This window comes from Aplidium turbinatum, chromosome 2, assembly GCF_918807975.1.
Source record: "Aplidium turbinatum chromosome 2, kaAplTurb1.1, whole genome shotgun sequence".
In the NCBI taxonomy this organism is placed as follows: domain Eukaryota; kingdom Metazoa; phylum Chordata; class Ascidiacea; order Aplousobranchia; family Polyclinidae; genus Aplidium; species Aplidium turbinatum.
The window spans coordinates 22,541,068-22,568,739 of record NC_137473.1 but is presented as its reverse complement, the minus strand read 5'-3'; the positions used below and the strand labels follow the sequence as shown (position 1 = coordinate 22,568,739).

At 37.8% G+C, this 27,672-nt stretch overlaps 1 protein-coding gene across 1 annotated transcript in view; it reads left to right on the top strand.

Moving 5' to 3' along the window:
• Positions 1-27,672, top strand: part of LOC145788431 (voltage-dependent calcium channel subunit alpha-2/delta-4-like) — a 64,658-nt gene that overhangs the window by 25,492 nt on the left and 11,494 nt on the right. Inside the window, exons 9-19 of the mRNA XM_082600198.1 lie at positions 2,349-2,465; positions 4,473-4,601; positions 7,283-7,378; positions 9,110-9,240; positions 9,314-9,436; positions 9,782-9,899; positions 14,357-14,527; positions 15,943-16,147; positions 18,689-18,779; positions 24,275-24,382; positions 26,720-26,880. Of these exons, the coding sequence (XP_082456324.1) occupies positions 2,349-2,465; positions 4,473-4,601; positions 7,283-7,378; positions 9,110-9,240; positions 9,314-9,436; positions 9,782-9,899; positions 14,357-14,527; positions 15,943-16,147; positions 18,689-18,779; positions 24,275-24,382; positions 26,720-26,880 (1,450 nt within the window). The remainder of the gene's footprint in view (positions 1-2,348; positions 2,466-4,472; positions 4,602-7,282; positions 7,379-9,109; positions 9,241-9,313; positions 9,437-9,781; positions 9,900-14,356; positions 14,528-15,942; positions 16,148-18,688; positions 18,780-24,274; positions 24,383-26,719; positions 26,881-27,672) is intronic.

Below are 27,672 nucleotides of genomic sequence, written 5' to 3'. Positions count from 1 at the left end.
CAAAATTTTTAACAAAAAAAAAGTTAAAAAAGTACATATTTTGAAAATACTGAACTTGAAATTATCTTTCCAAAGAGATATTCTACGTCAAAATACACAATCGGTGTCACGCGTGTCAACTGGTTAAAGTTAGAGAAAAAATAGCAAAAATGCCTGGGTTTTGCGGTCAAACCGTGCAAAATCGCTGGGCGCAAAATAGTTAAACTAAAGTAATTCGATTTTCGATTTGAAATGAACCAATGCAACTGTTGCCCACACGGTTGTTAGACAAGGAGAAGTCAGCAAGATTCACACTTCATGAGTAACATAGTTGCACTTAAGTTCATTCAGTTAAATGCGCTACACCGCCCTTGAATGATTCTATTTGCGTGAACACTTGAATAATTTAACAGTTTTTTGTGGAACAGAACTTGAATATAGTGAAGAGAAAATTTTTCATTGCTCAAAGTTGCAGCAGACCTACTTATCGTCTGACTCTCTTCAGGTGCTTGTCGTCAGAATATGATGATGATGATGATTATGTGCCTGATCTGATACAAACGTTGGCGATCATGGTCTTCCAAACTTCTCTGTCATTTGCCATTCGTATAAAATCGTTCGTTTTGACTGTTGTGTTTGTGGCCCATTGATTCAAGCTGTTTAAATAAGTTAATCTTTGTCGACCTCTGATTCTTTTTCCCTGCATCATCCCAAATAGTGCTAATTTTTCCAAATCTTCATGTCTGTGAATATGACCTAAAATTGCATCTGGCGCCCCTTCTAGCTGTTGTTATTAATCTCCTTTCTGCTTTTGCCAATTTCATAACTTCGTCACTAATCTTCTTTTCAGTCTAAGATATCCTCAACATCCTTATGAAAAACCACATCTCAACAGCCTCTAGTCTTTTCTTCATGTCTTTACTTATTGTCCAGCATTTACATCCGTAGGTTAGAATTGATTCTACATATGCGTCAGAATATGATTCAACCTAAATGAGATGAGGCATTCATAGATAGATGTATGTATATTTATGCATAAATACTATGTAGTATTTATACATAGATAGAGATGCATTCTTGCCAAAGGCCTTTCTCTGTTTTACCTTGTAGCACTGAAAGCAACATTCATTAAAACTCTTTATCCAAACTTACATCGCCAAAAAAAATCGTCTATGTCCTAAAACTTTTTTGTTAATCTGAAATACGGACCACTTTACTTTATGGCAGGGTGGTCCAAGAGTCCGAGTATGGAGGGCCACAGTGACATTAAGGTTTGAGAAAAACTTTATGGGCCGTATAAAACATGATTTTCAGCCTGTTTGCGACTCAAACGGTGATTTTCAGCTTGTAAAGAAGATACAATACACAACACATTAACAAAATAACAAGCAATGTACAGTAGGCTATTGTTTCTTGTTTTCATTATTCTGTCAATCTCAGGTTGAAATACGGTGATTCACAAATATAAGCAGGCATCTAGGGTTATATCAGTCATTTTGTTCAGTTTGTTGCTTTTCAATTGCTTCATAATTGAGAATGTGCTTTCACAAACGTATGTACTACCAAACGTGGAGTAGCCTACATCTTCGGTGTAAAGTCTTTTAAACCAGACTCCTTCAGAACTGATATTACTTGCAAGCACACCAGACACGGTAGTTCACCATTGTTATTGGCAAAAAAATATCTTCTACCCCAAGTAAAACTGAACTCTCTATTTTCCTCTGACACTTTTCTTTTGACACTCATTTTATTGATAAATCTTTCCACTTGACTAAATAGATAGCCTAAGTGAGCAGCTAACTTTTTTTTTTTTTTCTTCGCGCTAACTTGCAACTGCAGTAAGTTACCCATTGACCACTTTGATGATGGACTTATTTAAGGCTGTGGCTAATGCGATGCATTTATGTTAAACGTAAGCTAAGTGTATAGGCTATTAACACCTGTGGATTTTGCACTGGAAAATCCGGTATGCCGGAAGTGTTCACGGCCGCACAAAAGCTGCATGCAGCTCGCGTACCAAGGTTCGGACCACCCTGCTCTACAGTATGTGGCGAAAATTTACTTTCTATTTTCTTTTTTCCTTTTATCCATGAAAACCTTATCACACTTCGGTTGACTTTTTGTGACGACGAGAGTCAGAAGAAAAGTAGTGCAGCTTCAAGCAATGAAAAACTTACTAAAACTTGAGCCGATTAAGCGGGTTGACTATATGTTAGGCTATGCATCCATCTAAAGATGATTGAATTTAATATCGAAATGTGCAGTAACAAGTTTTTTCTTTTATCTTGGACACAAAAGAATAATTCCAGTTTTAATCACTGATCATTTTGTTACTGAAGTGCAGGAACGAATTATCTGTTTTACTACAGTTCCATAAATCAAAAGTCGGAAGTGAATGCAACTGCGTCCTTGTACTCATCACAGACGGTGCCCCTGACAACTACCAATATATATTCGAAAACGCTCGAAACAGAACAACGGCTCAGGTAAAACACTTGTAAGACGGCATCGATAAACGAGCTTTCTTAATTATAAATTGTAGCCTACTCAGCTTCAGCTATGCCAAGTTTGTTTGTTTACCTGGAAGCAAAAAGCCTATCTTGTTTCAGTTAAATTTTAGTTGTAGCGGAACCAAACTTGACGGTGCTCATAATAATAATCTTATGTCCGTCAATGTCTAGTGCAGCACTAGTCCTTAACCGTGGGGGGGGGGGGAGGGGGAGACGCCTCCCTTGGGGCTTCAACCACTTTTTAGGCACAAGCTTTCCAACAATATGTAATCTTTTTGCGGTAGTTTTAACGTCTTGAACTATTTATTTGCCATTTATATTTCTCAAAAACTGGAAATCACAAATAAGGCTTTAAGTTATGCAGACGAAGCTGTTATTGCTCTTGTTCTGCATTCTGGCTTTGTTATATGTGCAAACGAAAAAATGAAATCGTTTTAGCGTTAACACTTATTGCGGTATTTATCAAAGAGCCTAAACATCCAAACCTTTGCCTCCAGTAAAGCAATGATGGGTTTCCTGAACTTGTTTATCAAGGCAGTCAACTTTGCAAAAGCAGAATGCTTTATAAAAAGCAAGAGCTCTTTCAGTTGTTTTTTTTCAACCTGGGTAAGGAGATGCAAACTGATTGTAAATAATGTATAATCTGGTATATTTTTCACACGAATGATTGATGGTTGTCTAAAAAAGTACATGCTAATTAGAAGCTCCATAGCGAAAATACACATTTGGAAAAGTCTAGATGACTAGGAAATCCAGTGAGACTCAATGACCTAATCAAGCAACAGCTCATCTAAATGCCTTAAAAGCAAACAGCATAAAATAATTTTCAAATCCAGATGAAAACATGAAAAACAATCAAAAAACTTATGAAGATAAACAAGAGAAGTTTTCTACATGAGCCCTTTGATGTCGAAGAACTGAAACTTAGCTTCTCTTCCTATTTGCCCCCTTGTCTAAACTCAAAATATTCAAAGACTAACAGTTCTCGGATCCATATCTTTGCTCCTTCTTCTCTTGTAGTTGCTGTCAAGACCAAGAACAGGCTGAGAGTTGAAGATTAAAGCAACGTTGCGCAATTTCTGAAATAGTCGCTTACAATCAGTTTCAAGTACGGTATCTCACTAATATGACCGTGATCAACAAAAACAAAAATACCTTTGGTGCTACTATTGTTCGAAACCGGGGGGAAGGGGGCGCAGAACATGTAATCATTGTTAAAGGGAGGCGTGCAAGAAAAAAGGTAAGAACCACTGGTCTAGTGCATGCAGTCGTCGTCGTCGTGTGAGCCTCTTGGGACGAGGGTCTATCTTTTTACCACCCCAGATTCACGATGTTCCACGACTACACTGGAAGGCTACTAAAGAGCAGCCAGTCTTTGGTTTCATCATCCATGACACGCAGATCTTCCACTCCATGCAGTACCTGCAGACCTTCCACTTCACTTCCACTCCATCCACTCCATGCAGTAAAGCATGGCCAGAGAAAGATTTAAATCACACTAACCTTTTTGAAACGTCTGTGAATGGAAACTACGGTGGAAAACTGTTGATATATACAAACACCGTGGCCTTGCCATACTAAGTTAAATGTGCATTGGATTGACAAAGATGGTCACATTTGTGACCACGTTTTCCGCTTGTTTCAATATGCAAGAAGTGACAAACTGTGGGTGTTAAGATTTACCTTGCTGTTGTGACAACGGGTAACTCGGAAATCCCTCCGTATTTTCGTGATTACGTCTTGTTTCAAGCTAGTTCTATCTTGATAGTCATCTGTCTGCTCATTAACAAAAAATATGCAAGGTTTACTTTAGCCTATGTGGATTGAAAATTGCAAGGTTGGTAACTCGACGTTGTGTTTAACGCAATGGTTTTACCTTATCCCTTTCGAGTCGAGTTGGGCAGATACGACTACATTTTGGTTTGAAAATTGATGCTTTTTGTTTCTGTGCTGTGTTTATAATACTTTATCACTTATTTGTAGATCCGGGTGTTCACGTATCTGGTGGGTCAGGAAACATCTTATATGGCTCCACTAAAAGAAATGGCTTGCAAAAACAATGGATATTTTGCTCAAGTAGAAAGCAAGAATGGTGTCACTGAACAAGTCCTGGTAAGAACGTCAACGCAACGAATGGTCAACAACAATTAATATTGTAGCAGTTTTGGTGACGTGAAGCTTTGAATTACTGTAAAGCTATTGTTGTTTTTATGACACGGATATAGCGAGAGCAAAGACTAGCCTATACGTAACGCCATTTTCTAATTTGGAGGCTTGTTGATTGAATAATTCTAACACTGGCTTAACTTCATTGGCGTAGCATGGCTCATTTGATTGGGAGGGGGTCACTCCAGAACCACAAATGTTTGACTTGACACAAAAATTAAACCACAGGCAATTTTGCTGTATAAAATTTCAAATTTTACCCATTATCCAATAAATGCATTTGTAATAGCCTAAACCTTGGCTATTTTCCCTTTTCTAATTTAGCTTATTTGCAATAATACTATAACCTACTGGGCTATATGCAATTTTGCAATAGCAATAGGTCAAGTAAGATCAATAAAGTCAAGTTTTTTTAAATAGTTTATTACGGTGTGGTTTTAACTAAGAGTTCTGGACACAACAAGTAGGTTTCAAAATCTTAATTTGATAAGTCAATAAAAATTCAAATTCTTATTGTTTGGTCAGTTTTTCAATTTTAGGTCAATCAAGTTAATTTAATGTAATTGACACCTCCAGTCCAAATTTTTGAGAAAATACTGAGAAAAATTGATAGCTTACTCTAACTGTTTAGAGTCTAATTCTAAGAGTCTAACAAATTCTTGTTCATCAATCTCAATTTGTGCTTCGTTTAGCACAGGGGTTCCCAACCTAGTGGGCCATGAGCCTTTTTCAAGAGGGCCATAGAAAACTTTAAAAAATAATAATTTGTTTAATTTATCATCTCTAAGTCCACTCCAACACTATATAACAAAAGAAATAAAAGCTTTGAGAAAGATAGTTTGATCACATTTTGGGCAAAACTAAGCAAATCGTACCCTAAGCTTAATGAAATTGTCATGCCAATGCTGTTGCCTTTCCCATCAACATATCGTTGTGAGTGTGGGTTTTCGACAATGTTACTTCTGAAGACAAAGCAGCGCAGTGTCTTGGATATTCAATATGACATGCGGCTTGCTCTTTCCACCACCAAACCAGCAATTAAGACATTGTCAGAGAAAAAACAACTTCAACCATCACATTAACTGCATATGTAATAACTAATTAATGCACTATCATGTTCATTGTGTGTTGTATTTATATCATTTTAAAACTACCGGTTACTGTATAAACAAGTTTTTTTAATTAAAATGACGTTTCTTCATTTTTTCAAAAGGTTGAAAAAATAGGGGGCCATTGATTTTTCAAAATTTTCAAAGGGGCCACAATGTAAAAAAGGCTGGAGACTCCAGCTAAAGTTTAGCATCTTAACATTAAAAACAATGACAATGAACATTGAAAAACTAGAAAGCTATTAAAACTCCGGTTCGATCCCGCACAAGAGCATGTGGTTGTGTCTTTGGCAAGACACTGAAATGCGTGCCGTGGATTGCGCAGTGGCTCCCCTTCGACAATAGCCCTTGATTTCGTTCTTGATCATAAACAGTAAACTGCTCTAGAAAAAAATGCCTACGACTCTTACCAGGACTATGGCCTGGTGAACTTAACATTATGTCACATTTCAACTCGTGTTCTTGGTGAACGTGATGTTCGTTGTGAAGTTGGTTGCCCACTTAAAACAGCTTTCAAATGAGCCTAATATATTTTGTTGAACATTTCAATATTTTTTAGTTGATTTAAATGTTTTTTTGTTGATATAGCCTTATTATAAATATAAAATACAAGAAACAATGATTCATTCAGTCAAATTTTTGTTATGTTAATGAAGTCAATTTTTTTAAAGTTTAAAGTCATTTTTTTAAATTTTTAGGTCAATAACAACTTGCCCGAGTAATAAGATATATGCAAAACACAAAAAGGACTCAAAACAAACATAAATATAGACATATGCAAAATTCGGCTAGGGTTTCTTGACTTTATTGAATTCGGCAGACGGGTTTTATAAGATGAATTGTAATGAAATTAGGTTGCAGTTCCTGTAGTAGGCTACTGTACAATATAGTGACAAAAATGGAAGAGGCTACTGAGAATGCCACTCGTCAGTTGGCTTATGTAGCCTATATGCCATAAACCTTGGAAAAAAACATAGTTTTAAATCAGTGGCGAAGGTTAGTCTCACAGAAATTTTCATTGGTAATGAAAGGTTGAAAATAAATTGCATCATGGTACGTTAAACAGAACCATTTTCTTACATGAAGGTGTTCAGCTTACGTATGTTAATGGATGTTGTCAGCTAAAATAATATTTTCATCCACTCTAAAGTAAGATTTTCACCCACCAGGCTTACTTTTAAATAATACAAAGATTATAATTTCTTCATTCAACTGCCGATTAAACAGACTGGTAGCTTCTTTGAAACGAGAATCGGATTCTTTTCTCCAGCACAAAATGCTCGTGTGCTAAACACTATTGCAACTTTCCACACGTGCAACTTAACAAAAGATGCCGGCGTTCATTGGATTTTACTTTAAGTTTTTTATCTTTTGGTCATATAACCTGCATCTGGGTGATGCGTCGAATTTCCATGTCAGAAGCGATCAAATTTGTAACAGGTGAGTAACAACCTAAGTCGAGGGCCCTTCCTTCATGCAACACAATCAAACGTCACTTAACGGAAGTTCTATTTGCAGCACCACATTAATGTGTTGAGTCGCCCTCTGTCTTTCAAAAACGATCCGCACCCCATTTGGACCAAGCCATATTATGACATCACTGGTGGAACTGAGGTTAGTGTGCGTCAAGATTGATGACCTTAGCAATTTGGCGTTATCTTCTAGCGATAAAAACCCTATTTCCAAAAGGTATAGGCCTAATTCCAAAATCTCGAATACGTGGGTTGCACTCATTATTCATTATTAAGTTCCTTCCTCTCTTCAAGGATTGGAGGCAATGAGGCGCCAAGTTTTCTCTGTTGTGAGATTTTTTTACTGCAGTTTTGTAATTAAGTCCTGACCAGTCGTCAATATCATTAGTCCAAATTCTTGGTGGTCTGCCCCTATTTCGTTTGCCGTTCATTTTTCCTTCTAATAGTTGTCTTTGAATAGAATTATTGCGAATCATGTGGCCAAAATATTTCAATTTTCTTGATGTAATTGTTTGTAGAATTTCAATGTTGGTTTGTATTCTAGATAGTACATCTTTGTTTGTGATGTTATCCTTCCACTAGCGCGGTGGTTCCCAACCTGGGGTTAGCGGACTCCTTGGGGGTCCGTGATTGTCTTGATGAATTTTGGAGAAAAAAAACGAAAAGCGATCTTTTTACTTTCATTTCTCTCTTTAAATGCAAATGTGTCAAGCTCAAGCCCGCGAGAATAAACTGCAACAACAGCCCTCTCATTAAATTTGCTTACGTTGAAAAAGTTTCGGCATGGCACTTTGGGTCACCTTAATATTCAAATACTGCTGACATTTCTTGAACAATTCATTCATTTTCTTATTTGAGCAACTGTTTAACCTGATATTTGCCGCAGGAGTCATAGCGGCAATGCAATATGACCAGCACAGTAGTTGAGTAGCATAGTTATTACAATAGTCAATTAGTATGCTAATTGAGTTTCAGGCAAAATTTAGGTAGGGGACCGCAGAATTAATAATTTGTCTAAAGGGGTCCGTGACAACAAAGAGGTTGGGAACCACTGCACTAGTGGGTTGCACTAAGTTCTTTTTAAAAAACTACTGATTTTTAAGTTACATTAGCTTCAATCAAAAATACTCCAAACCGGAAAATTCCTTTCAGTGCAAATTCGTTTATGTTCTTATTTTTCATTAAAAGTTTTTTTTCCACTTTGAACCACCACTCATAGACTAAAATTTTGTTTCATTTTACTCAAATAAAATTCGTTTCGAACAGCTCTAGCCTAACTCTCGTCAGCTGCTACTCAATTTCTTATTGTTGTCAGGTAGGCTAGTCTTTTTGGAATATCTAAAAACTAGACTGTTGACTATCAGTCTCAAAAACGTTTTTTTCAAACCCTAAGCTTTCAAACAGATATAAAATTGTCTATGCCAAACTTCTAGATGTTTTCCCTTTCTGCATTTGGCAGCTCTTTAACTTCAGATCTTTTGTAACTTTTAACCCGCGTATACGCGGTCTACAATCCTACAAGTTACATTCACATCCTGCTACACTCCAAAGCCTTGCGCCTTTATTCTTTCCGATCAATTACTTCGTCAAGAAACTGCAGCATTTACACAAAAAGAATTAGGCCTAGACAGCTGTAGACTGCCATGTAAATTGTAGCTGATACAATAGCTCGTATCACATACTTGTGAATTCTATCCATTGTTGTGAAACTGATATAGGGCGCTCTTTATTCTTTTTAAGAAATAACGATTTTTTTGGTTTTAATTTTTTGAGAGAAAGAAGCCGCGAGATTTAGTGGGCAATGTTATAGCTGGAAAACTTTTAGAAAACCAGTCTAAAGCTTGTTGTATTTTTATTGCTACAAATTTTCTAGTCACTCGAACTTATGGTAACTGTCGCCTCATCAGTTCATCTCAACATCAGCGGAAAAACTCCTTCTATGCTCGGAGTAATGGCCACTGATGTTCCGCTATCAGAAATGTTCGAAGCAATGCCGATCAACAGGTATGACATCACAATGCTGGGAAATTAGGCGTAATATTCAAAGAGCATTACAATTATGATGTCACAACTGCAGAATTGGAGTGAATGGTTACGTTATCATGACAACCAACAACGGCTACGTCACAAAGCATCCACGTTTGAAAATGAAATATAAAGACGAATACAGCGTCGACAGACTGAAGCCGAATTACAACAGGTTTGTCCGATACACCATGTTAAGCTTTTTGGAGGTAAATATGATTACAATTAGCTGAAGTAAAATCACCGTTTTGGTCGATTTGCGATTTTGAGCAACACATTATAATTGCAACTCCATCGCTCTTTTATTTAATTACTTTTAGCATGTTGTTAGCGTCAGACCTGAGCCCTTTATTCTCTACATTATTCTCCCTTTGGATTTAGCGCCCTTAAAATTATTTTTCTGTTTATCACGTGTTTTACTACCACAGAAGAACTATAAAGCAATAACAATGCAAACATTTTGAACTTATCAAACTCTTATCTGAACAAGTGTATTTGCACAAACATCAAACATATGTAGTTTCGACATCGATGAGTTGGAAAATAGTGACCTCTCACAGTCACTGAGAAGTATGCTGGTGGAAAGGCGCAGGGGGGTCCTTGCGGGAGCTAGCACGGCAGCCCCAATTGACGGATGGGTGAGAGGGTGAAATGTTCTTTATTGCAATCTACAAGTGATCTTTAGAGTTCAAAATATCATTATGATTTGATGTGGTGTCTTTGTTGTGAATGTGATTTGTGTTGAAATGATGCTAAACAATTGTCATCAAAAACAATCATTTACATTTTACAACATTCATTCGATGAAACATTTTGATGTTTGTGCAGTTTTTTAAATTCTTTAAATTTGTAAATCTGAATATATTAAAAAGTAAATCATTTCATATTATTGATCTAGGAACTTTGAACTGCTTTGACTATTCCTTAAAATATAATTTGCGATAAACGAAAGTTATTTTTCAAGTACTTATGATCATATTACAGCAATTTTGATAACTAATATGTCTACTGTCTAGTGGTAAAGTAACGGAATTTTTAAATTTAACGATGAATTTATTACAATCATTACAAACCTGCGCTTGTTACATATAGCCTATAGAGTGGTGCTAAAACTCCGATAACTCTTCTAACTGTTTAATTTTTCAAAAGCCATATTTTTCAAATTTGGTACACGTATAACTATAATAATATTTAAGTTTTTGGCAGCCGATTGTAGCATCGAATAGACAGCGATAGACACGTGTTTCGCCCATGAGGCTGGGCTCATCAGTATCGCACCGTAGGTGTTAAACTGTTTTATTCGCATCAACAGCGCACGGGTACAAATAATTGACACGGCGAGAGAGCACAAACAAACATAGCCAGGTCGAAGACTTTCAGAAACCGGCCTGCCACACCCCGCGGCGGCAGGGAGCGGCGTGATTTAGGGGTGACGATGCACCCGGAGGGGTAAGTCCACCAGCTTAGGTCGCGGGGGCCAGGCTGGGGAGTCGAGGTACCTGTGGAGGGAGAGTGTGGATCGAAAACGTTACATGACCCGTCCGCAAATTTAGAATGGCGGAGCGGGCCAGGGAGACAGGCTCTTTCTGCATTGCCCAGAAAGATGGCCTACGACGGGCCGGGCGACCCGTCGCGTGTGGACGCTGGAACCGGCAGTAATTGACCGCCGGACGGCGCCCACGTCTCCTTCACGCGACCTCGGCGCAGGTACTTGACTCTTATACCCCGTCTGCCAGTAGGCAGAGCGGATAAAATTGGGGTCTACCACGATTTTTTTTTTCGTCTACGTCTACCACGAGGAAGTCTACCACGACGTCTACCACGAGGAAGAGAGTTAACTATTTAATTGCCACTTGAGTAATCGACCGCCGCTTTACCAGTCAGTTTAACTCTTATCTTTGTGGAAAGAAAGAGCCAACAAAACCAGCAGGTGCCAGGGGTAGGTCAATGTGAAGAAAGGCGTTCTTCCCGGCTATCAGCACAAGGCTGATTACTCACTAGCACAGCGAGCAGCAGTAACGCTTCGCTAACCAGAACGGTGTAGCTTCCACGCTAGCCATTGAGACCTCCAATAAACTAAATATAATAATATTATTATACGTTGATATTATCAAACCTTACATGCCAAATAAGCACATACTCATCGCTCAATACAACAAAGATTTTCAGGCAACACTTAAAAATTTCCATTGTGCTCTGAATCACTTAATGATTAGCTTTGATAATAAGCCATATTTCATCAACGTTTCTTTGAAAAAAACTCTAGTCATTATGATCAAATATACTTTTTGGCAAGACTAACCTAACCATCTACCTTTAAAAAACACATTTTATAAAACGGATGCATATAGCCACAAAAAATTTGTTCCTTTACAAAAACAATTATGTAAAAAAGTTGATTAATGTGGCAATGGGCTTGCCTCTCGGCCTAAATTGCTCATTTTTTTTAGCACTTGTAAAAATAACATTTTTCATAAAACACATTAGTTTTTATTCAAAATTATATGTTTTTGATAATAGCGAAAAGAAGGTTTACCCAAAAGCATGCGTACTTTTCGTCTCTCTTCAGGAGGTTGTCGACAGAATAAAAACCTAAATGTGCAGCTTCGAGCAATGAAAAACCTTCACATCGCCATGGCCAAGTTCTGCATCACAAATCAACTATATATTTGATCAGAATAATTCTAGTAAACAGTTTCTCAATGTAGTTATCTCGCAACATTGCAATATAAATTTTACAGTAGAAAAAGCCACTTGGACAATTCATTTCTCGATTTAGAAATTAAAATTAGTAGCAGCAAGGTTTACGCTTGGGTTTGGTGAAAGCCAACCATAATGCCAACCTCCTGCTTAACTTTAACGCTGTTTGTTCTTCAAATTATAAATGTAGATTAATTAAGTTCAGGCTGAAGCGAGCACAAAGTATTTGCTCGAACAGTGAAAGTTTAAAGGCCTACTAAATGAAATTTTCAAACGGGATTTAAGCATTAAAATGCGTAAACTGAACACTCAAGAATACACTTTATAAAAAATTACTGAAAAAAAAAATGTTTTCAATGGCGCTGGCAAGGCCCAAAGTCCAATGTTTCATTTATTTTTTTGTTTTTTGCAAAATAACCAAAACGTGGAAACAATTTCGTCACCAGCGACTAGCAGTAGCATTATCAAAAGTCTTTTCGCGCGTTGGGTTGGAAAGTTCAAAGGTATTTCGTTCCAAGAATTTTCACATTGATTCAAGGCCTAGACACGTTGCATCCATGTAAAAAATGCTGATTACTCCACGCCTGCTGAATTGCCTAGCTGAAATTGTTTCACGTGCCTTTGTGGAGTTTGCCTTCAAAAACTTGTTTTTTTTTACGTTTTTATTTTACATTGATTGAAGGCCTGAATACGTTGAATCTATGTAAAAGAGACTGATTTACTGTTTGAAGAACAAGATCTGCCATTTGAAGCCCGATCAGCTGATTGCTAGTCGCTGGTGACGTAGACTGTATAATCGCACGCTTCGCTGCTCACGCCCATTCCGGTTTTGAAAGCTCTGACGAAACGCTCGCGGAATGGTGGTCAGACCGCAATGGGGCCAAATTTTATTCAAATTCGTTTTATGGAAGCATGTTAAACACAAAGAACGTGTATAATCGCCAAGTCAGGTTTTCATTTAGTATGACAACAAAGTCAATGGATAACGTTCTCATTTTCATGCTAATATTTATCCCATATCGCTTTCTTTTTTTTAATATTGTGCCATGGCCACCTAAAGATACGGCCTGATTTGTCACACTTTGCAGAAATTTCCAGGTTTTTTTTAACTTTGAGCAAACGTTTAAATAAATTTTTCTAAAAAGTAGATTTTTACGCTTTCTTTATTCTTTTCCCCAGATGACACAATAGGTTTTAACATTCTCACATGTTGAAAAACAAAGAAAATTTGATTTCGAAGATGTTAGTCAGACTGTTAATTTTCAATAACAGTCTGATTTAGCGTTTTTCAACTTACTTTTTCTCATTTGCTACTGCTTTCCCAAGGCAACAAAAAAGTTTTATGTCATTAGGAAACCGTAAAAAGTAAAAACATCTCAAAAAATGTCAGTCAAGCACTAGCAGTAGCTGTAATCAAAATCTGCAAAATGTGACAAATCAGGCCGCATCTCCAGGTGGCCATGATAGTGCTTAAATGGGTTTTGGATGCACGTTCTATTGGTCTGCAAACCGAAAAACGTGAATTTAAAATCTTTCTCACAACTGCAGTTTATTGATAAGCAATCTAAACTTTTTATTAATAGTTTGTCAAGACTTATTAAAATGAAGCATAACATTGAACTTATTCCCGTAGCCTATGTAAAAACTTCTAAAATAGGCTATTATTTTGAGCTGACATTTTTGACTCCCACGTATTTCTGTTCAAATATCGCGTATTTGGTCGCATGACCATGACGTGGTATGGCCAGTGGCCACGCCACTTTTTAGCGTGATAGTCAGGGAGCGCATAGATCGATCATATTTAAGCATAAACCATATCATTACGGTCTCCTAAAATTATACCAAAATGTTCTATCAAATTCGATACTAAAATCCACGAGGCAATGCTTAATAAATCCTGCCATCCTTGGCTCAACGGGCAGTTGTTGCCGTATGTGTCTCGTATGTGCTCGACGTATGTACTTAAATTGTCATGTGACGTGTTTTTCTTGTGTGTTCAAGAGTCATCTGATGCGTCTTACTTCCTTTGTTATGTTTAGTTACTTTTTGCGCATTTTATATTTTATGTATATTGTGTAGGCCACAGTAGGCTATGTGTATTTGAGTTGCTCAGATGCTTCACGGTTACTGCATGTTGTATAGCTGAAAACGTTTGGAATTTTAAGTTTATTTCTGTGTCAGTATCATGTTAAATGCTGCGTCGTTGCTTAGTTTTATCCGTTTATGGTTCAACAAAGTTACTTCTCAACCAAAACATTATGTCTAAAGCTGGTTACATTTTTTTTTTTTATAAAAATTACATTTTTGACACAAAGTGAAATATAAAATGGTCAGGTTTTTTACGTAGAGCGCTGATATTTTTCTTCATCATTATATCTTTGATTTTGGGTCGCAGAAAAGAGTGCTGATCACCACGAGCACTTATTATATCCGCCCCATTCGCGACACTCCATTCAGTATGGCGCTGGTTCTTCCCGATGGTTACGGTCATACTCAAGTCAATTTCTCTGACAACCTAAAGATACACCGATATAACGCGTTGTTTGAAGACAAACACTGTGTTGAGGTAAGTATTTAAGATCATTGCATGAAATTACCAATACGTATTGGTTTTCGTAAGCTCTTTAAAACATCTTTAAAACAGTAAATTGCTGAAAGTAGCCAATATTCATTGCACTTTGCAGCAAGAAATTTTAAAAGAACAATAGTAACCTGAAAAATATCAACTTTCACCTAAATAGCTCAATGTTAGTAAATTCATAGAGTGTGTACCTCCATCAGTAGGCAGTAGATGACGCAATTGACGCATGCGACAGAATGGAAAGAAATTTTATGCATGGAGCGTGAGAAAATGTTCTTACTTTGTTGCATCTCATAATCGCTTATGCATTCTTCATACTTCAATGTTATGCAAAATTTTGAAATCATTTCTGATATTTCATGCTTGATGTGAATTGCTTTGCGTTGTGCGATGAAACTTTTTGTGGTTCAATAAACGCCAATTATAGGGAAAAGTGAGGCAAAGCAGAACAAATTTTCAAAATTCCATAATATGTATGATACGGCTATTGTTTATTGTGGCAATCGTTGCACTCCATGTCTAGTATCTTCACACATCATCTCATATTTCGTGTTTCTACATGACTAACGTTACGGCACAATTTTAAAACAAAACGTTGGTTCTGTTTTGCCCAACCATTTGGGCAAAACAGAATATTTATTTCTAGGTATGCGATAAGGTGCGGTTGCTGGTCAAAAATTGGTTATCGTATTTTTATAGGTCTATACCTTGTACTGTATAGCAGCATGGTAATTCACTTAGGCTACTGGCCACTAGGCATTTGTAATTTTATGCTGATAGCATTGTACAATATGTTGGTAAGACAATGCCCAAGAGTAACGCAATCTAAAACGTGGATAGATGGAGTTATCTATAGTCAATTTTATTGGAACTATTAGCATAACATTGCTTAACTGATTTACGTTTGCGCTATTCAATGAAACTAGCTTTAATTATATAATTATATTGAAACCTCCAGCGCAGTATAGCGGATCGGCACTCTTCTTTTCCCCTTCAGCACTATTTCGTTTTGCCCCAAAGTGCGATGTTAAATAAAAGTGAACAACTTAAAATTCTTAAGATACAAACCTGTACTCAACCTGCATCAAGGTGTTCCTTCAAAATACTTCAAATTCAACTTTAACTCTGATAGTTCAACTACTTGGTTAAAAGCCAACCGACGCATTTTCGAACATGTCTTCTTATAGGGCACCATGCTAAAATTGAATGGCCCATATAACTCAGCATTCAGCAAACCCAACCTATAGTACAGCTCAACAAATTTTGGCGCGGAAATGTATTGCATGATAATTTCAAAAGTGCCAAACTTATGCCACAGATGAAACTTGTATCTTGTATCGTTTAATTGTGAAAGTGAAGTTTAGACAAACCAGCGATGATTATGCCGTATCTTATTGTAGATCCAAAAGCAAATGTCCGCACGACCGGTTAGCATCAGCAGGTTGGCTGCCATATGTTCGCTAACTTTTAGTGACATCATACTGGCTGAAGAATGGCGATATTGTTGGTTTCCCGATGAACGAAGTCGTGATGTGATGAAGACGATGGACCAGCTGAGTATGCTCAGAGCTTTTCTTACAGAAATGGACAACCAAACAATTGCCTGTAAGAATTTTTTTCTTCTGTAACAGTTGTCTCCAACTTGTGGGTCGCGACCCCAGGTGGGATCGCCTAAACTTTTTTCTGGAGTCGCCATAACTCATCATGTTTTTATGGTATGCTGGCTGTTTTGGTACAACTTATCTGTGCTGGAACCAGTTTTAACGTTTCGAGTATTTTATTTTTTTTATTTTTAGGTTGCCTTAGCTTGAAAGTTTTTTGCTGTGGTCAATATTAAGTCTTTCATTTTTTATCATGTGCAAATGATTATTGCGTGTAATGACGTCACAGCACGTCGCAGCACGTCATTGCAAACGTGGCTTACTTTTAGCCGACATATTTGATTTGCTGAACTGTTTGAATCAATCCCGGTGTAACGGTCCAGGAGTTACTGCGGTCTGAAAGTTACCGTAACTTCTGGACCGCGTATACGCGGTCTGAAAGTTACTGCCAGTCCAGAAGTTACTAAAACAGGGTTTTCAGATTTGACGCTTGCAGCAGATTTGTATAAATGATTTCAACATTGGAAACATGTTGAACTTGAAGACTTATCCACCATTGCATCTTAACAACATGATTTACAGCAGAAACGTAATTGGGAATGAAGCGAAAATAAGATGAAAGTTAAAAGATGAGTTTTGTACCAGAAATTTTTGCTGTATTGGAATGAAATTTGAAGTTGTAACCTAACAATTTACGTAGGCTATCATTTTAACCTGATTTGTTTGTATTTTACCATTTGAAGTTGTGTCCGTGCCTTACGTGCGTTGGCAAATAAATTTGCATGGGGAGGTGATTGACTAGATGACCACTTAGCCTATAGTCTTTTGCTGTCATCCTGATTGTGCTATAATGCAACCTACGATTCACAATGTAGTAATATGAGTGTTTTATTGACTCATTGTAGGCTATATGGCTCTGTTGAAACAAATAATTTAATTGATCATCGCTACAAACATTTCAAAGTTTAAATCGTGGCTATAGGCCTACGTGAATCGGTGGCATTTAATAAGCTATACAGGCCTTAATATATCGTGCAAAGTTTGCATTTGAAGGCTGACTTGTTAGCCGCTGGTCTTGAGTCGTAGTAGACGAACATAGTCTTTGACTATATTTTATGTAGGCCTATTTCATGAAAATTAAAACCAAAGTTTTCTAGTGAATGAAGCACTGAGCCTATTTTTGGTCTGGCTTTTCATAACTACCGTTTTGAAGAAATATAAAGTAACTTAGGCTACATGTAGGCCAACCGGTAGTCAAAACGCCATCAACCTTCAGTGAGTAGGCTATCACAGTGTCACACGCGGGAAGGCTTTAGCTTTTACGAAAGTGTTGAACACTTTGAGATTTATCCTTGGGATTCATCTTTCGCACACTTGCAGAGGGTTTAATCTACTGACCAAGCGAAGTTTCAGTCCATTTACAAGTTTTCCCAAAAGAATTTCGAAAATGCACACCCACTTACAATAGCAGTAACTTTTGGACTGCTTCTGCGGTGTTGCAGTCTGGAAGTTACTGTCAGTCCAAAAGTTACCAGCGGTGCCAGGCGTTTTCACAATCGATAGAAAAGCGAAAATTGTTTTAACTAAGTGTAATGAATTCATTGCTCTCAAACTAATGCAAGCTTTTCAGTTAACATTACAAAATACTTATAATTATTAATCTGACCTTTTGAGAGGTTAAAAATTTAATTATTTTTTAAAACAAAATTAAATAAAATTTAAATGAAATATTTGGCAACTCTTGTAACTTTTGGCATGCAGTAACTCTTGGACTGCTACACCGGCAAGATTCTGGCTTCACAATTGAATACGGAGAGCCTAATTCTATTTTTTTCAAATTTCATTTTTTGTGTTTTTGCGATTCTTGTCGGTGTCTTCTAAATGATTGCTGAAAAAAGGTCAATTTTTTCCAGTCTAACTATGAAAAAGGCCCCCCCCCCCCTAATATTCCCATTGATTTAAAAAAAAGGCCCAATTCTAGTAACTGGGCCTCAAGTTTAATTAAAACACTCAGAGGTCTCAGCTAATGTATGCTTTTGAGTGTGAATGACTGAATGCACTACGTACCTGACTATGCCAAATTTTGTTTTTCATCTGCTCCGCTCGCTTTCAACAGCATGGCTTTGTGAAACAGGATTCAGGGCAATGATTAAGCTTACATTAAAAACGAAACATTGTAATTGATTGGAAGAAGAGCATGACATGCGGTTATGCTTGTGCAAAATCAAGCCAACTTCAAAAACTTGTGCACAGTATGCAGGCGCAACCATCACATTAACAATACGAATTAAATGTGGAGACAAATTGTGACAAATTTGTGCTCCTGAAAGCAAAATCATGTGTCAATGAAAACATCTTAAAAACAATCATTTCGGAACATGTATTGTCACAGTTTTCTGTAATGCTGTATAATCTGCGCATAGCCTACGTACTTATGTTATTTATTTTCAGCATTACTTTAAATATCCTTTTTCCATACCTGAAAACAAAATGGGGTCTCATGTAAACGATGATTTCATTTTCTGTTAATTTAAATGTTTCTTAGGCAACAACGACCTCGTCAACAGCGTGCTCTTCGACATCTACCTTACTTCTCCTTTGCATACGGTATGGTCGGAAAACGGAAATCTATCCAGGTATGTTTCAAATACCTTCAACTCTTCCGATCAGCCGACGTAAAGCTTACAATAATCAGTGTTGTACGCGTCATTGAAATAATTTGACGGCGTCAGCGTCAGCGCGAATTGCCTAAAAACTTTACGGCGTAAAGGACTGCGTAAGCTCTTGAAGAAATTGACGGCGTCAGCGTCAGCGCTAATTTCTAGCGCTATTTTTTGCCAGCGTCTCATAAAACGGAAATATTTCAACCAAGTTCAGGCTAACAATAGCTATAAAGAGCAGATATTATGTTTTGAGACTGTATTGTAATTAGCTGCTCAGCCTATTAGTTATTTCCTTGTTGAAAAACAAGCATTTCAAAACGTTTGTCTGACAATCTGCTGCGTTTGGGACGCATATTCAGGGGCGCCAGAGCGATTTTTGGCTGGAGGGGCAAGAGTATGAAAAAAGGGCACTTTTGTTGCTGAAAGGCCAATTTGTTTTTAAGTATTAAAATAAGATATAGCGATAATGCTCATCTATCAGCTCATTATCGAGTAATGATACAAGTGTCCGCTATGCAAACAACAATGGCACGGAAGGGCATCATGCTATTTTATAATGATGTAATATAACTTACTGTGATGGATAATTTTGTGTCGTGAATATTATTTTGAGGCAAAAATAGAACATTATAAGTAGGCTAAAAGCGAATAGCATAAATTGTTATATTGCAAAGTGTGCAGTAGCTTACATGACCTTAAAAGGACACCATTGCCCCCTCTTCCCTCCCCATCCACAGAAATTTGAGGGCAGGGGGGCATCCGCTCCCTCCCCCGCTTCCGGCGCCCCTGCGCATATTGTCCTTTCCAAGTGAAAACATGCGTTCCACAGCAGCGCTGGTTGGTATTGGTGTGTTGTATTTCAAAAACAAGTTGAAAACGTTTAGTCGGAAAGGTATCACTGTTCCAAGCGTGCTGTGATAGTTTAGCATGTATAAATCTTTCAACGAGGTCCACTGCACCAACATCGCTCTTTTCAGGGGCATAGAGCTCGAAATAAAGTACATTCAACGTCCGCGATGCCATTCATGGATTTTTCGCTTTCTGTCTCTGATCCCTCGTTTTCAATACATGGGTGATCACCATTTGGCGAACTTCTTCCGCGTGTATTCCAGGGAGCCATTCCAAGCAACGCCAAAGCCGGTAATTCGGATGAGTCGCGCTGGCCAGAATATATTGTGAAACTCTTATTGTGAAACGAGATTTTCCATGAAAACAAAAAATGACGCTTAGCGCTTGACGCTTAAAATCGGCAAAATAGTTGACGGCGCTATCACTTCCGTCAACTGAAAAATAAATTGACGGCGCTAGCCTCAGCGTCAACAAAAAGTTGACGCCGTCAAATGACGCCGTCAAATTGACGGCGTCAACGTACAACACTGACAATAATGACGATAGTATAATCATCTTTTAAAGTTTTAAAAGCTTTAGTATTAGTAGCATTAGATAATGATACAACAGATTTGTCTAAATTATTTTCTCATGAACCTGTGCTTTCAAAAGAGAAAACATAATTAGCAAGCAGTGTGCTTGGTGGCAATATTGATATCAGTCATAGCCTTAGGAAGGGCCGTAGGCATTTCTCTCTAGAACAGCTTGCTGCTCATAATTAAAAGAGAATTAAAGAGCTATTGTCGAAAGGGCGCCAGCACTCCGCAACTGACGACGTGCCTTTAAGTGTCTTGCCAAAAATACAGCCACATTCTCTTGAGCGGTGTCGAACTTGAGCGGTGGCACAATCGTTGATGATGTGGTCTGGGGACTGTTCCTCAGCACCGCACCTACGCCTCTCTTTGAAGTGTCAGGCCGATTAAGCGTGTGTCGGCGTCGGAGATAAACGAATGGAGTCTGGAGGGACTTGACTTCCATTCAGAATTTCATTTATGGTTTGTCCAATTAGCCGCAGAGATGTCTTGTCCATCAGCTTCGTTGATCAGAAGTGGAGCGGCTGGGACGAATGGGTGTCTTGATTTCAGTCGACGGGGTGCTCGTTTGAAGGAGCAGAGACATTGGAATGAAGAAGATGGTTAGGCTCCAATACCCATCGACCGAGAGACAGAGTGGCTTTTTCGTGACGAAGCTCAGCAGGTTGTATGCCAGCAACAATGGGGAGATTGTCCAAGTGTTAGACGCAGACATCTAGTCACTGTGCTCAGGGCGCTGTTGATGACAATGTCGATGTTGTAGCAGTGAGCACTTCGGCACCAAACAGGTGCACAATACTTTGGTGAAGAGTAAACAAGGGCTAAGGCTGCTAATCTGCTTTGGGCAAAATGTCAGCCCTCGCTCCCCAGCTCGAGCCTACTAGGCGCTTGAGTAGCGCAGCACGCGATGACAGTTTTCTGCGCTGTGACCTGTGACACCAAATCGTAGCGGCATGTGAGCAATCTGTATAATGTCACCCCAAAATATTTTGTTTCGTGGCAGAAGAACATTTAGCTCACGACCAGCTTCCCGATTATGTACATGGAAAGCTGCTGCCATAATTTTGGTTTTGCTAAGTTTCAGTCGGCAATTCTGGAGATAATCTAGGAGGGTTTTTATGTCCTGGCTCAGGGTGTCTTCTAGGTTTTTCCACGACTTTGTGGAGTAGAGAATTGCCAGGTCGTCCACATATGCCTTTTTTTCGGAGACCTTACTTGGCAGGTCGTGCGTGTAGATGTTGAAAAGAAGGGAGCAGAATGTCTGCTGTAGTAATAGATCTGATTAAAATTCAAAGAGACTTCCTTCAAAAAAAAATAAGCATTTTGGAGGATGGTTCCAAATGGTAAAGAGACCAGTGCCTTAATTATTTCTGTTATGAGGGAAGTACAACATATTGCTGTAAACCTTTATTTTCTGCAATAAAATCGACACAGACAAAGCATCACGCAACCGTAGCAAATGATCACGTGGGATTTGTAACATTTAATTCTGCCAGGTTTATCAACATATGGTTCAGACTTTTAAACTGGCAGATCAACCCAAAAGCTTAACACTGGGCGTGGTTATAATTACTTTTTGTTACACTTTTTAGTGTTAATGTGCTCATCATCATCATCACCATTTTCAGCCTGTGGTAGCCCATTGCTGAGCGAAGCCCTTTCCCTTTTCTAGCCAATCTATAGTTGATCGATTTTGTACACCAGTTTGTTGTTCTACATTTTTTTGTCAATCTTGTCTCTCCATCTCAGTTTTGGATTTCTTTAACGCACTACAAACATATTTTGCAGATCTTTTGTACTTGTGGTTGTCTTCATGTGGCTCTTTCATCAAACAATTTTACCCATCTCTGAATGCTAATCTTCACCCAGTCATTTGAATGCCTAGTTTTAAGTTACAAAAATACGGTATCCCCGGTGTAATAAATCATCATTGCGACATAAAAATGTTGGTGCATTGTTATACTTCGTTAATTCTCTGCCTCTTGGTAGATCTGTTTCTCTCTCTTCTACACGTCTTACCGCTTTTCTTTTCATTTCACTTTTCATATCTTCATTGATTTAATCTTTAAGAGTTTAATCCTGGCAGTTTCGAATTCTTGTAGAGGCTTTCAACCACTGACGTACGCCAGGTCACCGAGATTGACAGCGTGAAGTTTCCGATAATTTTTGAAGTGTTGTTGCCGAGGAACTATTTCATCCAATAGGTACCGCTGAATGGAGAGCAGTCCTGAGATGCGTTGCTCAAGCGCACACTCCGAGAGCCGAAGCAGCGTCGCTTGATGTTGATTCTGGTGCGTAACCATTGAGCTAATGAGGTGGATTTTGTCTTTTATGAGAAAATCTAATATTTTCTTTCTTTTCGCCTTCTACCTGCTATATAACCTTCAATTACATCTTTTAGTAAAGCTCCACGCGGAACAGTGTGTTCTATCCATCTATGTCACCTTCTTATTGTTGCACTATGGGGTAGTAAAAAGATAATCCAGTCCAGGGATGGGCAGACTTGTTCCATAACAGAGTCACTTGCCGAAAACTGCAAACACCCGCTAACTGTAAAATGTGTAGTGTCAGTGAAATAGGTAAACAATGCAAGCTTTACATAAAATAACTTAAAAGAAATATAAAAACAGCAAACACAATATTAATTTTTTTTTATTTTGTTAATCTCTGAAAGTTTGGATAACGTGTTGTTAAAGGGTCACGTTAGCTCAGTATACTCTAGCAACGTCCTGTATTTCAGGTAGGTCATTTTCAGCTCTCCCTTCAGCAGCACCTGGTGGATGGAATAATTTCCCAACAACAACACTTCAACAATCAGAAACTTCACCCTGCCAATCTCAGTAACCCGGCCTGCGTCAGTTGTTTAAAGCCTTTACAAGAATTCAAAACTGCCAGGATTAAATTATCAGATGCTGTGTCAGTCAAAGGATAAAGGTTCGAAAACAAAATCAAACCAATTAATTCTCCCAAGTGTTTATTTGTTGGGATTGCATGATGTTATGATTTTACAGAGTTCATTTCAGAAAATAACGATTCACAACCCTATGTCTTGCTGAATATAGAAGTGTCATGCCGGCCCCGACTGGCCTTTCACTCTTTTTTTTTGGAACTTTTCTCCAAAACTCAATTGTAGAGTGGCATTTACTGACTTTTTTAGAGTCATGTCTTTTTGCTTTTCGATCAGTTCCATTTCTACAGCAGACGTATTTGTAATAAACGGTTGGCTAACTAGACAGTCATATCACTAACCACATTAACATTGAATAGATTTACAAGGATATCAAAACATGGTTTCATCTCCTGCAAAATCTGCTTTGAAACTCCTCCAATAATCCTTGCAATGCATTTTTGTATTTGTCCAATTTGTGGTCTGGACTTGCCTCTTCAGGAAAGTGTTATCTGTTCTCATTCTAACACCGGGAAAATGATAATGTTTTTGATTTTGTCTCAAAAACTTTGACTTTGTTTTGGAAACTTTAACCGTTTGTACTGTGTCTGATAGCCCTTTGAGTTATGAAGTAAATACACTTTCTCGATTTGGGATATTGCTATTTCGTTAGAAGCAGGGCTGTAGAGTCGGGAGAAAAATACACGGCTCCTCAGTTTATAACTAGCCGACTCCGGCTTCAGTGTTGCCAGATTTCGGAGGGCTGCTAACTTCTGAAATTTGGTCCTTTTTCATTTGGTTAAAAATAAATTTTATTAAATTTGTAATCAAAATTGAAACCTCGACTCACAAAACTGACAAGAACCAACAATTCTATTTTCTGATAAAGGTTAGAAGTGCGATACGGAAAACAAGAAACAATATTGTTTTTAAATGCGTTGGAAACAAAAATTTTATTTTTCAAAGAAACTGAAAGCTTGTACTAGCAAACATCTATAGGATTGGCCCATGATACATGATACAATCAAAAAGATTATTGTTCATGGTTTTTTATCAATGACTTTATCAGAGAGGCAACGGTTGGGATTCGATGAATAAACAGAAGGAAAGAATCATGTTAAATGACTATTTGGTTTTTAAACTATCTTTTCTCTTTACAGAGAAGGCATCCAGATGACGTTTATTATGTCACGTAGTGGCATGACCCGAATTTATTGGCATGATGACGTAGAAGAAAATTACAAAACAGCCTGTGAAGAAATGCTCAGGTAGTGAAAAAGAATGTAGGCTAAATGATAGAGACAATTGTCGGAAGATGCAATGTGAATGTACAATGTACATATTATGCTGTCCATGTATCAAAGTAAAACATCGTCGCTTTGTGGCTCTGAGGTATTTAGTTTGTTGTAAATAAGTCAACTATGACCTCTTGCTAGCTATAGTGTGTAAGTTACTCGTTGCTTTAATACCTTGTGACAGCGGTGAATTGTTAATTATGTTTTAAAAATCTAATTTAAATTATCATTACAGCTGTATTGACGTTAAAGGGGTTTACAACACTTTACTCTGCAATCTGCATTAATCTTAAACCTTATAATAATGAATTAATCTCATCATCGCTTTAAAAAGTAGTGACTCCCGAACAACGAACCACCAAGTTATATTTTCACCCAGCCCTCAACTGTTTTTGAAAGAGGCCAAGCACACCATTATACATCGTGATAAATAGAAATAAAGATGATGGAAACTGCGGCGTAAAATAAAAGTTATCTTCGTGCCTCTATCAAGACATTTTTTCGGCAGATGAGCACAGACGTGAATGGAAAGAACTGCACATGAACACCCAAGCATAGAGCGAGCATGGTACACGAACAAAAATAATAATGACTTAAACACAGCGCTGAAACTTATACGACAAGGCTTTAAGAGTAGGAGTTTGCAGCTTTGATATTCTTATTTCGACGTATCCAGTGTTGAATAACCATGCTGAAAGAATAAGAAATAACCAAAACGTAAAATTCTAAAAATATAATTTAACAACATAATATGTTGTTCAAACAAATATCATTCGTTTGAATGGAAACACCTGTTCTGCATTGGAGATCAGTAAACTTACACATTTTCATTGTGCAAGTGATTTGTGCTAGCGAGTGATTTGATCAGGGCACTTTCAACGTTTCAAACATAAAACGAAATTTTTAAGTTTAATTTCTAGAAAACGTATCTGTGATCTGTTGAATTATACCTACTGTAGGCTACTTAAATACTTAAAGCATTATTTATCAGAATAAACAAACGACCAAAATAAGGGAAAAGTTTGGGCAAGCCCCCAGATCCCAGGTTATTTTCATATTTCTTCATACTTTACATTTTATACCGTCCATTCTTTTTTGCAAAATTTTTTTGGACTTAGATGAGTACCTCCAATTTGGTTTCTGCATTCGCAACTCAAGATTGGTCAAATCTGTCTTCTGTCAGAAATAATTAATAGAAGTCAGTGAAATGAAAAGTGCGTGATCACGAAAAAGCGCGAAAGCAAAAAAGTGCTGTTTGAATTAATAAGTTTGTTATTCTTTCGTCTTTTTGATACTTTGAGATTACCGGTGCTTATAAAAATTCATTAGGTTTGCAATTTACTTGCAACTTTGCAGACACAGTCTTAAAATAGTAGGCCTAATGCACACTGAAAACGAATTATTGCGCACTGAAAAATGTTTACTGAGGAAACATTGTATGGCAGCTTGGTTTCTCTGTTGCTTAATGTGCGTGATAGTTTTTTGCTTGAGCTTTTGCAATATCTCTTTTGATTATGACTTTGGCTGTAATTGGCTATAACCTTATAAAACTCGTCTGTCCTTTACAATTGCCCTAAAATAAAACATAGGCTACCGTACCAAAACTGTTAACAATAATGCAGACGCTAAGTATGCATTCTGTAAGCCTAAGTGAAATTGATATCGCAGAATAGCTAAAAATATAACCTGCAATAGGCCCAATCCTTTTGCAAACTAGTAACAGACTTAGGCTACGCCTAATTATGTCGACTTTTTAAATTCATTCTAAAAAAAATGAGGTAGGTAATCCTCTTTACACTACATCAACTGATTTTTTTCAGCAGAAATCCTTCCAATTGCAAAGCAGTCATTTAAATTACGTTGCAACTTATAGCTTCCTTGCTCTAATCAAAGTTAACCGGTTCATGTTTGAGAAGTAAACTGAATACAAGAATAATATCGATGGATCTGCAAGAACATTAGCAAGTGGAACTTCATGAAACCTAGGGCAAATAAAAAGTGCTCATTTTACCAATCTTTAAGCGATTTTTAAGTGGACCGCATGGTGAACCGTGAATCACACACACTGGCTGGGTTTATTGGGCTCTTCTCGTCGTGTCCATCTATTGTGTGCGCTCTTGATGCAAATAAAACAGTTGAACAAGTGGTAGTTTTAGCGATTTTGCATGTGTCTACAAGTTTTAAAGGGATTAGAGCAATACTTTTGGTCTGAGTCTCAGCCTCCCTAATATTATTTGCACCTTGTCAAATTAGAAAGCTTTTACTCAGCCTTTGTTAGATTATAGAGCTTTATTGAATTTGTTGTTACAGCTTTCCGTCCAATGGGTTTCCAAGCTTTTACGCTCGAGCAGTCAACGAGCAAGAAGATGGGTGGCTCTTTACATTCGCTTCTACCCAACAAGTGAGCAAAGACAGTGACAGAATTATTCTTGCTGCAAAACCGTTGAGGGTCGAAGGTGCTGCTATGTCAGGTTTGTCACGCAGTTTGCCATTTGATCTTAAGAGATGATCATTGTTTTGTAGTTATTATCTCAATCGGAATTTAGTGTTAAGTTGCTGATTGTAATTCTACATACGGAAAAAAACCAACACACCGCCCTGAACCTTGATTGCATCCTTTTCAAGGCTTTGCTTCAAGCCTACACTGAAGGTAAAGCTAGTTAGTTGATTAGTCCACGGTTTTACGTCCTTTGTTCCACCGTATTGCAAGGGTTGGACGTTAGTAAATTTCGATACGGCTTGGTGGCAGTTTTCCACGTACTCCTGTTTTGAACATTGACCGCCACAAGGTTTCGGTTTCGGAGGTCGCTCAGCATGTTATTGCACCACCTATTTTTTGGTCGTCCACTTGGATTACGCCCTTTTACTTCCATCGACTGGACCTTCATAGGCCAGGAGTCCTCTTCTATTCGTTGTACGTAGCCATACTAACGGAGATTCCTCTACAGTAAGACCTCTTTTGCTTGGTGGATGCCAAGCTTTTTTGCCAATTCTTCACTTGACACTCTGTCCACCTTATGATAGCGTTGTCATTTATGGCTCAAACGCATTGCCGGAAAGCGGACTTGAAGCGCTATTCAGCGGTGTAGCCTATACCCTTCAGCAATCAGCACACACTTGACCCGCGCTGCGTCTGACGGCATTTTTTTTCTGTTACTGGTTGTCTTCGTTACATTTAACCATTTTTATTTATTTAATGCCATTTTTATCTAATTTGTATCTGCAACCTCATGCTGGAATAGTCTAAAAATGTCATTGTCTAC